The 17,346-nt window shown below is 37.4% G+C and overlaps 1 protein-coding gene across 1 annotated transcript; it reads right to left on the reverse strand.

The window, feature by feature from the left end:
• Window positions 1–677: 677 nt before the first annotated feature.
• On the reverse strand, window positions 678–10,289 carry fezf1 (FEZ family zinc finger 1). Its single transcript, XM_085411155.1, has 4 exons — window positions 7,944–10,289; window positions 6,868–7,002; window positions 6,046–6,178; window positions 678–3,691 (listed from the first exon to the last, which is right to left on the reverse strand). Exons 1-4 carry the CDS (start codon window positions 8,751–8,753, stop codon window positions 3,456–3,458), a joined length of 1,314 nt encoding a protein of 437 aa, XP_085267281.1. The 5' UTR covers window positions 8,754–10,289; the 3' UTR covers window positions 678–3,455.
• Window positions 10,290–17,346: the final 7,057 nt, after the last annotated feature.

A 17,346-nucleotide genomic window follows, 5' to 3' on the forward strand; every position in this document is an offset into this window, starting at 1 on the left:
AACAGGCTGGTTGAAGCATGAATATCCAGCGTGAATTTGAAACAGCAGCTTTTTGGGAGGGCTAACTATCTTGCAAAATCAAACACGGCTTCAGCCAATATTAAATATGCAGAAAATCTTAAGGAAGATTTTGTTCCTTGGAACATTCCCAGAGTTCAGGTACTAAGGCGGTGAGCAAAACGATGTTATTACTGATATAAATACCCACCAAATCTATAAAAATGTAATTAAAGTCACAAATTTAAGAAACTACAAACTCTGAAACCTGCTGGAGTACAGAGAAGAACAGTTTTGGACAATCGCCTTTTGTCATGAAATCAGTGTCACATTTGGATCACATGATTATGAGCGAGAAAACAGCATTCATGGTGACAAATGTCTGATATGCTATGAATAAAGGGAGTGAAAAATAAGCTAATAAGTTAACCTTTACAGATTTGGACACTGAAATAGTCTCTAAATTCTTTCTTTCTTAAACTATGAATTTTGATTGTTACGTTTTATTTTTTGGTGGATGTGTTTTTAATGAAACACTAGTCAAATGTGTTTGGACGAACAATGTGAATTTATGGAAGAAACATGTTTAAATACGATGCCTTACTGTATTATTTTGTTTGCAATTGGTCTGCCCCCCCCCCCCCCCCCCCCCCCAAAAAAAAAACCCCCAACAAAAACCAACAAAAACAAAAACAAAAGCTACTGGTTTCATCAAAAGCGGTGCCTGAAACAATTAGGCAACGCAATTTTTTAGGCAATGCAGGAGTAAAAAGTGCACCTGTTTGAGACTATTTCCTGTGGTGCAAATACACCAAACACATACTTGGTTCCTTGGTATTTATACTTTGAGGGAATTAGCTGATATTAAGAAAAATATAGATGTAACTAGATTTACTTTTTACTATTAAATCTTATTGAACATGAGTCTGCACTGTTTCACTGCTGTCACTTGTCTAGTCTAGTAATCTCACATCCTGAGTTCTGGCTGAAAAATAATACTGATGACTAATGATGGAATAATTATCCATCATTATAACAAAACAAGTGACTAGTAATTCGAGGATATGAAAGTTAAGTTTCCCCTCAGAGTAACCTCAGACCAGCAAGCTAAGAGAGACATGGAGCATGTCAGGACCAGGTATCAAGGGGCCACTATGGGGCTTTAAAGGGGTTAGGAGTCCCCCACACACACTTTCTTTCTTTCTTTCTTCCTTGACGTTCAAGTTCATAGTCATGGTTTGTGTTGGAGTGTTCAAGGAGAGAGTTTTCCTTTTTTGTTTTTCCTGGATCACAAATGAAAACGCAAATAACATTTTTGTGACTGGATGTTTAAAAAATGACTCTGTCAGGTATGCTAAGTGTAAAAGGGGTATTTAGGGAAATTTAATCATGTGTGACAAAATCCTATTTAAATTCAAAGATTTTGTGCAAAAATGTACTTCCTGTCTGTTGTTGTGGTTGTAGACACAACAACAGGTCATAGAAGGGATTGTTTACTGATCAGTAGGTAAGTGGCTCAATCCTTGGCTCCTCCAGTAATTTAATCAAAGTATCCTTGACCAAGAAACTGAACTCCTCATGTTGCTCCTGATGCATCCATTGGAGTGTGACTGTGTGTAAATGTTAAACAAAGTGCTGCATGAATGTGTGTGTAATTTGGTGAATGAGACTTGTAGCAGAAAGCATTTTGAGTGCTCAACCAGCTCAGGCGCACTCTCACTACTGGTAATGCGCTATTTCCTTGAGTTAAGTGAGCAAGACAGAATAAACATTTTCCGCTCTTCCATCACACGGGCACAGATTTTGTACCAGGAAGCTGTCAGGTTAAAGACAATTTAAATAGATCTGCATACACAAATTCAGCTCTTTTACATTTTACACGTACTAACAACATGCATCAGTGTGTTGTTTCACCTGGCATTACTGCCTACTTCTCTTCAGTTAACCAAAGTTCAACCCAGTACATAAGTAAACAACATGATTGGCTATCATGTGTGCCAATCAAAAGAATTCTGTTGTTAAAGATTTAATGGGACACTAACAAATGTTATAATTAAAAGTTGTTGGGTTTTTTCCATGGCTATCCCTCCTCAGACTGCAAAAACAATTATAGATAATATTGATTATTTTGTGAATATGTCACAGTGATGCCATCAGAAGGAGGGATAATCTCATTTTAGACTTTTGCCTTATTATTTATTTATTTAGTCATTGATTTATTTTGCCTCTTTGTTGGGATATTTAACGAAGAATTTGCGAGCAGAAGTGAGTCCAGATTCAGGAATAGTTGGAATGATTTTTGGATGGACAGCATTGTGCGTTGCAACATATCTTCACAAATACACATCAAATTGAAATAAGAAAAACTGAGAGAAATCATCTTGATGTAATCTAAAAATGATTAGAAACTTATGCAGATCCAGGAAATCCTCTGGATAACATAACTCAGTTTAGGCATGTTGTGGGTGGAGGTATGCAGACGCATTGATCTTTTAAGTCACTGGGTTTTGTGAAAAAGTTGTGCTATTTAGCAATTTTACGCAAAATGAAACTGCTCTTAATCACATGACACTAGGCCAACTGTTACAGGGGAATCTGTAGCCATTATATGCCAGGATATGATTGTAATAGAAAAATACTACATAAATTAAATTTGAATATGATCCAGTTGTTGTTGTTTTTAGCCTTCAGTTAAAGATGGCAAAGTCTTCTTGTTAAATTTGTTAGAACACCTGTAACTTTGAATAAAATCATGTCTGAAATGCCTGGCTTTAGTTTTACAACTTTATCATCTGTTGTTATGATTTCTCTGGTGGGGGTGGGGGATTTTGGAAGACATCTATGATGATTTCTACAAATCATAAGTAACTCCTCCCCATATCACATCATTAAATCATGTAGAATTACAAGAAACAACACACAGGACATGATGTCAGTTAAAAACTTTGATCATAGTCAGAAACACATAAAGAACATAGTCATAGTCACAGTTTTAAGGATTCAGGGAGCTTCATTGCTGCTTGTGAGAGAAATCATATGATTGAGTTATATATTTTTTTAAATAATAATTTAAGGTTACAAAAGAACCCTCAAATTATTTAACTTCTTCAGTAAATGAGCCAATTAGTTAATATTGGTAAGGAAATTATTTAAAGACATTTACTCTTAAGCATCTGTAATTTGAGAACAGAAGGAGCAAAAACCATGATAAAAATGTATTTTAGTTACTTTCCAGTCTCACTTACTGATAAACTGGTGCATTAATTTGGATGAAAAAAGTGCACAAATTCTAAACACATGCATATGGCTGATTTATGAAAAACCTTCCCCTTACCACCTACAGGGCTTCTTAAGTCTAAGGACCAAAGTGTAGCTTATTTTACATGTAGCTTGGCTGAAATGTAATTGTTGACTATGCATTTTGGTGTGCTGGGGCTTCAGAGTCAGTGTTCAGGTTTTTACATCTGTGGGGGAGACTGTGCGCCGGCTGGGTCATGTAGCTTTCTGACGTGTTTCTTCAGGTCAAAGTTCCTGCAGAAGCCCTTGCCACAGGTTGGGCAGGTGAAGGGTTTCTTATCGTTGTGGGTGTGCATGTGGAAGGTGAGGTTGTACACCTGATGAAATGCCTTGCTGCAGATGGAGCACTTGAACTGCTTCTCGCCACTGTGTGTCAGCTTGTGGTTTTTGTAGTTTCCTGTGTTGAGGCAAAAGGGTGAAACTTAACAAGACATCAAGACATGGAATCTCCTTACAATTCCAAAGAATTTCCAAGAGTATATTTGCTCAGTGGTATCAGCATCACATAATCTGACTGTGAGGAAGTGAAATGGGACCAAAAAAAAAAAAAAAACAAAAACACAAAAAACAAGCAATTATACTTTACAGTACAAAAGTTATTAAATTGGTAATTGATGGTTAAAATGGTTTTACTTTTTAAACTAATTAACATTACATTTAGGTTAAAATGAAATAATAATTAATAATGTTCATATATTGATTCATAATTTGTTTTTAATGATCCTCTACAGAAATTGGATCGATGGTTATGGTAAAAATTGCAACTTATTACATAAACTAATTGCATAAGTAAAAATAAATTATAACATACTGATGTAAATCAGTCACTCGTACACATATTTTAAGAATTTGTGCACTTTGTTCAATTATTAGTAAATATTATTATTGATGTTATTATTAGTATTTCAATTTTTATCACCGGCAGAAGGGAATAACTACTAACATTTTATCAATTATCAGGATACCTTTTATCAGTGATGAATACATTACTGTATGAGTCCATAGCATGTGGGAAAAAAGCCCAGCAAATATTTTTCCTTATAATATTTATTTTTAATTTATTTATTTATGTTGCTTATTTTGTTTTGTTTTGTTGTTCTGAGAATTAGAAATCATGCCACATATATGTGTTTTTCGTTTGTGAAAAATACAGTTTTACTCACATTAACAACTAAAATAAGGATCACATGTTCACATTTGAGAAGCAAAATCCATCCAGTATTTGGCATTATTGCTGAAACCCTACTGAATTCTGTGATATTTAAAATAACCAAAAAAGAAACATATGTTTTCCTCCTGTTAATATGAACCAGAGGAGTGTTTTCAGAGCAATTCATCACCACAATCACCGGCATTACCTTAATATTAAATAAAACCTGAAATAAAATACAAGTATTACCGCATTTCTAACAACATAAAAAAAGGAAAATGTACACTTAAAAAATGACTTTTTGCTCTCAGTGAACACAAAGCAACACTGAAAATAATAAAATACTGAACTGTAAAAAAAAATCAAAGGTTTCTTTATTTAAAGAATTAATCACTGGCTGGTATAAACTAAATGTATACAAATTAAGTAAATTTTATTTGACCATATTCCATTTAACATTTTACACAGTACCTATGTAACAACATTTTATTTAAATGAAAATCTAATTTACATGTACTCAAATTACTTAAAGCATTTAGTCGTAAAAGTTTTCTGTGTGTTTCATGAGGCGATGTATTGGATGTATTAGAGCTGATGTATTAGTAGATGTAAAGCAGTAGCAATACAACAGTTTGAAGGAAATACATCAGTACAGCACAGTAAAACTGTAAGCATGTAGACAAATATAATGTCACAACTAAGAATGTGCGTTTCTATAGAAGATTTTTCACCACTTCATAACAGCTCAGGATGAATCCAGGGAGCGATTCCTCTTCAGATTTAACTGTTTGTTTTAGCCGTCATAGCAGACTAACCTTTTCTAAAATTACAAGTCCGGCTAATTTCAAGAAAGTAAACTTTGGTAATTGTTATGAATACATAAATACAACACAATCATCAACTACCACTCTAATGGGCTTTGGGCGACTGCTATGTGTCTGGCAGAGATGCCCCACATGGTTTGAAGGTTTGAAATAGCACCAAATATTTGGCCTTACAACATGTAACAGCTCTGCTACAGGCAGTTACAATGAAACATTTATGTTTCCATAACATATTTTAACAAAACAAACAAACAAAAAAGAAGAAAACAAAATAGTGCTGCTGGACAAGCATCTGTATTATTTTTGTGTCTGTTAAACTCGCATGTCTTGAATATGCTGAATTATGTTCGATTTACATTAATATATAATAATTATATATAATAAACAGTGTGGAGTCTGTAGCGAACTGTCTTCACGGGAACTTTAAACGGATTTAGCCTCAGACCCGCTGTATTTGTCCATCGCACCCACTTCTGTTACATATCATCACCTTTTGTTTTTGTTGTTTTTTCCCTCTTTATGCCAATGAATTTATCGTGTTTTCGCTCTGTGTTGTTTGACCTGTAAGTTCAGTCCAGCTGTATAGTGAGGATGTGGCTCTTCTCTCGGGATCTTTTGCTTTTTAGGATTTAACACCGCTCTAAAATGTAACGGATTCTTGGAATAAAATTTCTAATCAAGATGTTTTGGCTGATATATTAAATCTAATCCTTGAAAAAGGAGAAAAAACAAATAAGAAAATACTGATCCATTTTCTTTTTTTTTTTACCGTCTCACCTTTTTGGTGAAATCCCTTCCCACAGAACTCGCACACGAATGGTTTGTATCCTGCATGGATGCGTGTGTGCGTGTTGAGGGTTGAACTCCTGTTAAAGGCTTTTCCGCACTGGTTACACTTGTGAGGCTTTTCCTGTAAAAAAAATTACAGGGGGGAAATAAGTAACCCAGTGGAAAATGTGCCATAAATAAAAAATAGCACCAAAAAATACAAAATAATCTTGCAGAGATGCACAAGGACCTTATACTTTCACAGATAATGTATATAATGTGTAGAATCAAATTCATTAATATAACAGCGCATAAAGATGAATACTTTTTATGCTTAATTTATATTTTAAGCGAAACAAACATAATTAGCGCGTAATTAATTTCCTCTGTGAAAGTGACACCTCACAGGGGTAAATAAAACAGAAATCGATTTTTGAGTCTAAACCTGCAATCCGAACGCCACGCTGAAGCCACGCCCACCAAACGCATATTAAATCATATCAATCATCATGACTGAAAACAATCGAACTGGTAGTTACTTAAATAAATTAATGATCGTACTTCAGTGTGATTAAATGTCTGCGTACGATTCAGAGGTGAAACATATTAAAGAAAAATAAATCAATAAACAGAATAATAAAGAGTGACCGACTTTATCGCGACCTTTGGTTGACATTTAAACGGTAAATAAAACAGAGAATATAACATTTTAAAACTTACAGAGATCAGCGAAATGATAATCAAACATAACATTTAAAACCATCATTAAAAAACAAAACAAAAAACGTTAAAAAAAAAAAACCCCGAGATGAATGACTGAACTCATCCTACCTGAGTGTGGATGATTTTGTGCCGGCACAGCGTGCTGGCCTGTCGGAATCCCTTCCCGCAAACTTTGCACACGAATGGTCGAGCGCCTGTGTGTACGGGCATGTGGCGGGTCAGGTTGTAGTGCGCGTTAAAGACCTGAACAGGAGGGGGGGGGGGAAACCCGAGACAAAACAAATAAATAAACAAAAAGCAACACCTTGTCAACAAGAAAAATATAATCATTATTATTTTAATAATAATAATAAAATAATAAAATGTCAGCCGACTACATTGCTCAGTTAAAGGTTAATTATGTGGAAAAAAAGAAGAAGAATGGGTGCCTGTAATTATTAGATTAAGTCTAATTATGTGTAATCTGTTGGGGGGTAATTTATTGGACTTGGAATACACGGAATGGGTTCATTGTAACACAATAACAAATCTCTAAAGATGCGCAGCATGAGCCAAAATTTAAATTCCTAAACAACCCACCAAGTAGGCATTACGGTAATTTGGTCCTTTTAAAATGAGTTTTAGAGAAATTATAAATGTTAAATTCGATAAATTCCATCTGTTATTTCAAATAACCACAGCAAACCTCCGTTTTTTCCTTTATTTATGTACTCTGCGCTTCCATTCCGGGACTCCGTTTATTAATTTTGCGAACTAAATGCCGGGTCTGCACACTCTAAAAATTCTATTCGACATATGTATGCATTTTTATTTTAATGCATACATATGTCGAATACTTTTTTAGTCAGAGTTATTTTTTTTAAGGTTGTTTAGATCGTATAGAGTGACCGAGTGTATCGGACACTATATTATTTATCTAACCCTAAACACATCCATTAAACAAAACTTAACCTTATGTAAAAGGATCGAGTATTTTTAAGTTAAACACTAATAACTAATCAAATCCAACATTTAACTTACACTAGATTACTTGTTTAAAATATCTTCAAAACCTCCGAATTTTTTCATAAAAAAAAAAAAAGAGGGTGAGAGATAACTAACATCAATTCTGAAAATAAATCCATTTTCAGTTTCCTTCTGTGGATAAAGAGTAAATAAATTCAATAATCCGCGCTGACGCTCACCTTACCGCAGACCTCACAGGTAAAAACTTTGGGCTTGCTACCGGGACAGGAGCCGCTGAGCCTGGCGCTTGCCGCTGCAGCTGTCGCGGAGCCCTTGAAAATCTTGTCACTCAGGATCTGGTCCCTCTGCTTTATGTAGTGAATCTGGTTCGGAGATAGATCCTTGAAGGCCTGCACGCCGGAACCCGCGTACCGCTCCGCGGCCTGTTGCATGCCGGTCTTGCTCTTCTCTGCCATGAAGGCTTTATGTCGGGCAGTGAACAGGTACGAGGCCATAGGGTGCAGGTTCACCAGGCCAGCCGGCGGTGGACACGCTCCGGAATCCCCGCTGCAATTCAGGTAGCAAACAGTGCCCATGGTGGGAAAAGAGGACTGGTTTACCACCCTGGGTCTGAAGAGTTTGTACTGCCCGGTGGTTTGGCTGACAGCAGTGTCTTCTTGTTGATTTTTATAGTTTAGCCCAAACCCCAAAAATTCTGCGGGAGCCGGGGGAGAAGACGCGTCTAAGTGGCCCGGATCCAGCCCTGTGATACTGAGCCGGTGTCCCGGCTCATAGCCGAGCGGTACCAGCGGGATCATGCAATGCAGCGAGGACGGATATGCTTCGGGTTTCCCCACTGGAGCGGACTGAAACCAGTTGGGGAGCGGTATTGACTTGGGCTCGGGTGTCCTGGCCATAATCCGGTCGATGGAGAAAGCGAGAGGCTTGCTGCTGCCGCCGGAGGTGAGCATTTCTGAGCCCGCAGGTTGGCTCCCTGAAGCCGTGGGGGAGCCAAGGATCCCTGCTGGGCGGCGGAGAGGACCGTCCATCACCTCCGCATCAACCGGGTTGCGACAACAACTAAAGCTGCTGGAAAGAAGATGAGATCGGCGCTGCTCCTCACCGGCACGCAGAAAAGGACATCATCCGCCAGGGATCCCCCAACCCCACCCCCACCAAAACACAGGCCCTGCTTTCCTGGTTGTTGACAACAATCAGGGCGCCCGAGGCTCGTTCGATATCGATGGGGCAAGAGCCGAGACCTTGCCGATCGTTACCGTCCAAGAAGGAGAGTGGAAAAGTAGATAATTTGCTCAATTCTCCTCTGTCGATTCTCTGCGTTTGTCGCCGCTGGAAGAGGAGGAGGAAAGTGTTCTTTACTTGGCAGGACTCCTGCTCAACTGAAAGGTACTTGGTGAATCCTAGGTCCCCTTGTGGTTTTACGTGACATCTTTTTTTTTAAATCGTGATGAGCCAGACGCGCAGCGGCTGCAGGGTCAGGAACTGTCAGTGTTTTAGATCAGATTTGGACACGTCTTTGGCTCTCAAAACCCAGCCCTTTTACGCACGGTTCAAAGAAGACAGGGACATGTCATGTAGTTGAATTCAAAACAGAAAACAGATCGAGATATTGAGCAGAAAATGGATTTGATGTCATTGATGTCAGTCTGGATGGGTTTAGAAATCAACAACTTTAACTCAAAGCGCCCTTTTTTTTCTTTTACGCACCAGATTTTTAAATCTTAAAAAGCGGTTTGGAAAAAAGCGACTACTCGAGACAAAGAGATGGACAGAAATCTGCAGTGAAAATGCTCACTCTCCCCTATCGAGTCTTATCCTTTTTTCCAGTCACACGAATACAAGCAACTCTTTTATCCACAAAGCACAGAGCCGGTGGGCTGAAGCGCAAATTCCACAAGATGAATGAATGAAACCAATGGCGCACGAACCCACAACAATAGCTCCATCCTGTCAGTGATGGAGGCAGAGAGTGAATGGGCAGGTTCGGAGTGGACTGAGCTGAATTTGTCCTTCAAGGGTTTGAACAAAAGATGAAGAGAAATAAAAGTGACCGTCGAGGGCCCAGGGAGCGACAGCAGAAATTAGAGTGAACACAGTCACATCAGAAAAGAAAAGGTTAACAAGGTATTTGTGTTGGTTGACTATTAGTATAGTACACGCATTTCTTTTTCTTCTTCAGTGTCTCTCAGTTGGCTTAATGTAATAATGTTTTGTTTTGAAGTCAAACTGTTTTAAATAATGAGGGAATTAGATGGAAGTTGAATGTTTGTGTGTTCTTGGACGATGGTTTTTAATGAGTCAGGGGTCACAGAGGCTCAACAAATCAAGTATTCGTTTACACGTAATAAAAGTGTGATAAAATAAATTATGCGCCCATTATTAAAGCAAGAGACATTGCAGTGTTAACGTGAGGCCACGTCTCTCCTCACTTATCTACTAAAGCCTTACAGCACCAGTTTTAATCTGTCCAGCCGAGTTTCGTTGCTTTTATGCCATAGAAGTATTAGACAACTTATCATTTTTAATTGAAGTTATAATAATAATAGTAGTAGTAGTACTATAAGCGTATAATGTTGGGTGTGCGTCACCCCCCCCCCCCCCCACACACACACACACACACTAAATATTCTAAAAATATTTACACACACACACACACACACACACACACACACACACACACACACACACACACACACACACACACAGAGTTATACTTACATTAATTACTAAGATCTTCATATCTGAGCGTCAGGCCACGTCTCTTGTTATATACTGAAAGATCACAGCGGCAGTTTTACTCTATTTAGCCAAGTTTTCCTTTTTGCTTCTTTTTGCTAGAAACACCGCAAGACTTATTAATTATATTATAAGTCACGTTCTGAGAGTTATTATCATTTTTATTCCTATTTTTATTATCGTTTTCATTAAGCAACACGTTAAATCACTTCAAAATATTGTGATGTCTGTCAGCTAATTACATTTACGTCTAAATAATTAGCCATACTATTAATAGCAATATTAATAACAATTATTATAAATTGTTGTTGTTTCATTGATTTTTTTGCCCATAAAGGCTTCTTATGCCAGAGCCTCTAATAAACCACTGTCGTGTTAGCGCCGCATAGACGCTGCTTCTGTGTAAACTGACTTTTCACCACTTCATATTTTGAACTGAACTAATAAACAATACTTTTATAAATAATTATGAGTGTCATCATAAGGAGTAGGTTATTCTGCCAACCTACCCTGGATTTTCGCGGTGTTATTTTTTTCCCCTGTTAATTCAGTTCTTACATTTTGTTCATGAAATATTAATTTCTCTTAACTTTATTTCATACTGCGCAAATAAATGTATTTTTTAAAATAATAACTTTAGAACTTTAGAAGTAGAACTCCAAACCTGTTCTACTTGTTTTATTTTATTCTCCTCAAACAGTTACAGGAGAAAGTATTTGTCTTTACCAATTTCGGAACAGAATGCCAATAAAATGAAAGTCAAAGTCTTGCTGATTTAATGGTACTTCTTTTGATTAATCGGTGACAGATTTATTTTGAAAATATTTTACGATTTTTTTTTAATTTAATACAGTTCAAATGAGAACATAATATAAACAAAACCATGAATTTTGCTAAGAATTATCACGATATTAGTGACCTGGAGAATGTGTGTCCTATCGTCTGCTTGTCTTATTGATTTTTATGTGAGCGATAAATGTTTTGTGAGTTTTTAGTTGTTAGGCATTACTGAGGATTTTATTACAAAAAAGAAATTAATCCTTAGATTTTTAAAAAAAACCCTTTCTGGTCTGTCTGGAAATGACTCAGATCTCCACCATGCTTGTTGCGTTAGTTACCTATTGAATAAAGATGCTACATATCCAACACTGTTTCTCAGATTTTAGATGATTTTCCCTGAAACTGAAAACAAACATTAAATTACACAAACACACACATACCTAACCATAACCTAATTGCAGCCCTGACACTAAAACCACATTTTGAGTCTCAAAAACGCCTTCAAACTTGTGGGGACCGGGATTTTGGTCCCCACGAGGGCTGTTTGTCCCCACAAGTATAGTAAATACCAATTTTTCGTCCCCACGAAGATGTTAATACCCGTCGTCCCCCCCCCCCCCCCCCCCCACACACACACACACACAAGTCTAAACACCTTCACATTCGTTTTTTCTTTATTTTTACTACTTTCTACATTGTAGATACAAACCAAAGACATATCAAGATATATGGAATTATGTAGCAAAGAAAATATTGATAAATGACTCTAAATATGTCTGATATGTTAAATTCCTGAAAGTAGCCTCCCCCTGCTTTGTTGACAGCGCTAAAAACCCTTGGCCTTCGCTCAGCAAGCTTCATGATGTAGTCAGCTAAAATGGTTTCATTTCACAGGTGTGACTTGTCAGCGTTTATTTGTGGAATTTCTTGGCTTCTCAGTTGTGTTGTGTAAAAGTCAGGATGGTCCACAGCTGACAGCCCCATTTAACAACTGTTAGAATTTAGCTGAATGGTTCTTCCCATAATATAAGTAAAGAGAAATGAAAATCCAACATTACTTTAAGAACTGAAGATCAGTCAAAATTGCTGCAACTTTGAATGTGTCCCCAAGTGCAGTTGCAAAAACCATCAAGCGCTACAACGAAACTGGCTCATATGAGGACCGCCCCAGGAAAGGAAGGCCAAGAGTCACCTCTGCTGCTGAGGATAAATTCACCAGACTCAGAAATCGCAAGTCAACAGCACCTCAGATTAGAGCCCGGATAAATGCCACACAGAGTTCCAGGAGCAGACTCATCTCTACATCAACTGTTCAGAGGAGACTGCACGAATCAGGCCTTTATGGTCAAATAGCTGCTAAGAAACCACTACTAAGGAAAAGCAACAAGCAGAAGAGATTTGTTTGGGCCATTAGACCAGTGGAAATCTGTGCTTTGGTCTGATGAGTCCAAATTTGAGATCTTTGGTTCCACCCGCCGTGTCTTTGCAAGAAAGGGTGCACGGATGGTCTTTATATGCATGGTCCCACTGTGAAGCGTGGACTTTCTAAAAGTACCATGGGAGGAAGAGCCTTCAGCTGTCAGGCTCCTTTCCTGTGTTCAAAGTTGGTACCATAAAATTTTTATGCAAATTGGAGATAGTCAAGCAGAAAATATTAAAAAAATTATTAGTTTTCTCAGTATTATATTTAACTGTCTTTGTTAGTTTTGGTACATTTAGAAGTAGACTCACGTGGTTAGAGATTTTCAGTTTCGTGCTACCCTTTTCTTCCCTTGTATCTTGTTGAATCACATTAGTTTCTGTGTTATTTTGCTAGTTGTTTTCTTTTTGCGTCTTGTAGTTTTACTTTCTTTGTTTCATCATCTGTGATTAGTTTTAGCTGTTCATGTTTCTGAGGCGTTTCCACTCCCAGTGTGTGTGTGTGTGTGTGTGTGTGTCCACAGTTATCCATGGGTTTCTGTAGATGGATTATTTTAGCTTTCCATCGTCTTATTCTACTCATGACTTACTTTAGTCATTTACAAGAGGTAAACTAAAGTTCAGAGGACATATGACCTTGTAATTAATCAACAGGGCAAAGCTTGTAATAGACACACTGGTTCATTGTGTGGATGTTACACTTTGCCTCTTTTATGTGCGAAATGCACACATGCAGAAGTTGCACACCAGGAGGGGAGATAATATATTTGAGCAAAAATGTTGCTGACCAGGAAAGGTATGAAGTACATTCCAGGCTCCTTCTTAGGTAAGATTAAGCTAGATGGCAAATGAATTTACATGTAAATGTATTAGTAATGTCTCTCTAAATGCTTGTTTTCATTTTGGCTTGAAATAAAACATTGCCCACTGATGGAACTCAGCTTACTCTAACTTCTGCATGCACGTCCATTTCACACTCACGTGAGACAAAGCATGACATCCACAGCTTGTCTTTTACATGCTTTGCTGTGATGTTGGGTTAAATTTAAAAACATTAAAAATAAAGATGAGCTGATTTGAAAAGGCTGGTAACAAAAATGATTTGCCTTTGAAGAATGAAAATATAACTCAATTTATTTCCCCAAGTGAAATACACCCTTCCCTCCTATAACAAATGTATCCAAAAGGCTTTAAACAACAGCCTAACTGGTGTTCCCCTGTCATCATCACAGTAAGTGATGCTAAACAAACCAGAATTCCACATGGATTTTAGCTGTTGCAGCCAAACACTCCAAGCTATTAATTGATTTATACTCAGTTTATCAGTCGTTAAGGCTACCATCAAGCGAGTAATAAGATGCCTTTTCAAAACAGAAGGTAACATTTGCCAGATATATACTGTCAGAATGTTTTGTCAGACTTCACCTTTACCAAGAACCAAAGGTTTTCAGTTTGTGTACAAGCTCTGCATTCAGTGCTGTGTGAAGATGTGTCTGGTTCCTCTTGAACGTCTCCAAAAATTTCACAAGATGAGCTATTCCATATTCCACACTCCACATTTGGAAGTCAACAGATGCATCAGGGGAGGCTGGGGCTCTCTGGCTGTCATGGAGTATTTGTTCCCTTTCACTTGTGGCTTTCATGACTCGTAGTTTGTCTGCATAGTCCAGAAATTTCACTATCACAACCCCAGGTGGCAGGAGACCATATCTCAACTTTAGCTCCACTACCAATTCTGCATGCTGATATAATCACCAAGTCCTCATGGAGCCACTTTTTGAAGAAAGTACACCAATCAGCACCTTGCCCTTCCTCCCAGAGAGAGAGCCCAACCAAATATTTGAACAGCAACTCCAGTTTTCCAAGTCATCCATTTTACATTGTAGTATATTTTATGGCAGTAGTTTAGTTTCTCAAAAAACATTGATTTCACTTTTCTTAGTTCTGGTCATTTTGGTCACTATACCCAATAAGCACAAAGTGAACAAAATCATTGAAAATCTTGCAAATTTATTACAATTAAAAAACAAAACCTTTGTCATCTTGGCTGTGTGCTTAGGGTACGTTGGGTTCTTATTTCTCCACAAAGCAATACTGGAGCTCTGTCAAAGTCACCATTGGGATCCAACAGGTTCTTGGTCACCTCTCCGGCTTTCTACCCCAATCAGTCAGATCGGCCAGGTAGCCAGCTCTGGGAAGAATTCCTGGTTCTTCTTTTTCCATTTATGGATGATGGAGGCCACTGTATTCATTGGGACCTTCAATGTTCCAGAAAGTTTTTCTCTACCCCTTCCCAGAACAATTCAGTCTCAGAGGTCTACAGACTTGGACTTCATGCAACTTTATATCCTGTCAGATATGAAAATTATGCACTTTCGACTTTGCACTGCAGAGTTCCCACATGACACACCTCACTTCTGTTTAAAACTCAAAATTGTTTCTCATTTACCCCTTTATTCTTTAATATTTTGTGTTCCATAACGAGTCATATGAATTGTTATCTGGAAAATCCTTCAATTTTCCATTAATTTTTTTTATCCCTTATATAATCCTTCAAAATCAATAGGACAAAAAAAGCCACATTCCCCAAAAAATGCTGTATTTGTCCAATTTAAATAACTCTTTTAAAACTACTTCAGTCTGAACAATAAATATTAAATGTTAATTACGTTTTTGCATTTTAACCCTTTAAAGACCAGTATGCTTAAAAAGCTACACTACAACAAAATGATTTTGATAAAATACATTTAAGGAGTACATGATTATCCATGCAGTTTTATTTTTTCAACAGTGTCAAATTTATTTATTTATTTTTTTACAAAAACTGACACTCAAGGACCTAGCAGAAAAATGCCACCTTCCCACAAAGATTTTCCACTTTAAATATATCAAATATTAATTATAGCTTTTGGATTTTGAACCCTTTAAAGAAGAGGGACTCCAGCTGAGGTGGGGCAGAGGCTGCAAATGGACAGGCTGTGGTTTTTGCATGTAAGGTTCACACATGGTGCTGCCAGCTCTTCTCTTTCCATCTGTGCAAAAGTCACACTGCCCTTACATTTGCTGACGAGAGGGGATTGCAGTGGCACGCTGCAGACTTGAATTGATTAGATTTTTTTGACCTGTAAACATTGTCCAAAATGAGCGTCCCTATGCAAGCCTGCCCTCCATGTGTGTCAACATAAGCTGCTGAGTGTTTCCCATGCAGGTTTGTCATGGCCACAGTTTGAGTGTCATCCATCAGCAATAGTGCACAAATTGTGTCATGGTGTGTAGGTTCTGGGATCCAACCTCTGGCTGCTGGGATGTAGCAGTCTTTCTGGGAGAACAAAATATGGAGATGGAAAAGTCCATCCACTCACTGTTTCAACCATCTCCTGTCCACTCCACTCTCACCTTCAGATGAGTCAGAGTTGGACTCCAGCTGATCTGTTTCTACCTCTGAACCCTCCTTCATATCAGCCTCAGAGTCCTCAGAGGAGGATGAGGTGCCATCTTTACACTCATAGTGCACGATTATTTCCAGAGCCTCCTGTGTGCTCTAAAGTCTTGGCATCTCCAAAATGACTGATCCTGCACTACTGCTCATACTTCTAACCATGGCCGCATAAACTACTTAACATAAAGGAATGCATTTGTTGATGTCAAGATAAATGTGGGATCAAAAATTGTATTTACAATATTTTTCAGTTTTTTTTATCCACAGGATAAAAGGTGGTGTAGCTTAGTTTTTGCGTAGCTTAACTATTTTAAGCCAATTTAAAGAACTGACAAAACAATTATAAAAGAAAATAAAAATCCATATATTCTGGCAAATATTAGCTATATTCACTCAGTACAGCCGAAATAGCATGAAAATAAAAAAAAGGAATTAAACAAATCGTCCCCAGGAGTCTAAGGTTATTCACAGTTACAGGTTTTACATGTTATCTTACATTTTACGTGTCAATTCAGTCTATTTTTATATATATATTTTGATATTTCATGCATTTAAAAATAACTGGAAAATTTAGCAAAACAGAAATATACCAGCTTTATTACTTAAGAACTTACAAAACAAACAAGATGGAAACCAGGAACAATTAATCAAATACACAAATCATTGAGGGAAAAAAATGTAAGGGAGGACAAAACAACTAGGACTCAACTGCACACAAGAAAATTTGGGAGGCAACAGCTGGGCAAAACAAGACAGGTGAACAGAATAACTAACGAGAAAAGGGGAAGCAAAACTTCACACAACACGCACAAGACAAGGAACTATCAAAATAAGATTAAGACGTGAACTTCACACAGTGACAGAGATAAACATGGAGACATGACTAACACTATCATACTGAAAGGACTACACCGTGTTCCAAATTATTATGCAAATAATATGTTTCTCTGATTTTCCTAAATAGTCGATTCAAATGGCAGTCGGCATAATATTCGAGTCATCAACCGTTAGAGTATAAGTCAAATGTTACTGAACAAACCTCCCAATGAAAACAGTATGTTTTTCAAAAATAAAAAACTTAAAATGCACTGTTCCAAATTATTACGAACACAGAGTGTCAAAACATTTTATAGGTTATAGAGAATTGAAAATGGCCATTTGTCGAATTTGCAGCATTAGTAGATCAATTTTAGTGAAATCAAAAGCCATTTCAATCAAAAGCATCTTAACAGGTCAAGTTACATATT

This window comes from Rhamphochromis longiceps, linkage group LG7 (genome assembly GCF_057381845.1).
Source record: "Rhamphochromis longiceps isolate RC_006_pf linkage group LG7, R_longiceps_female_GT1.1, whole genome shotgun sequence".
Classification (NCBI taxonomy): domain Eukaryota; kingdom Metazoa; phylum Chordata; class Actinopteri; order Cichliformes; family Cichlidae; genus Rhamphochromis; species Rhamphochromis longiceps.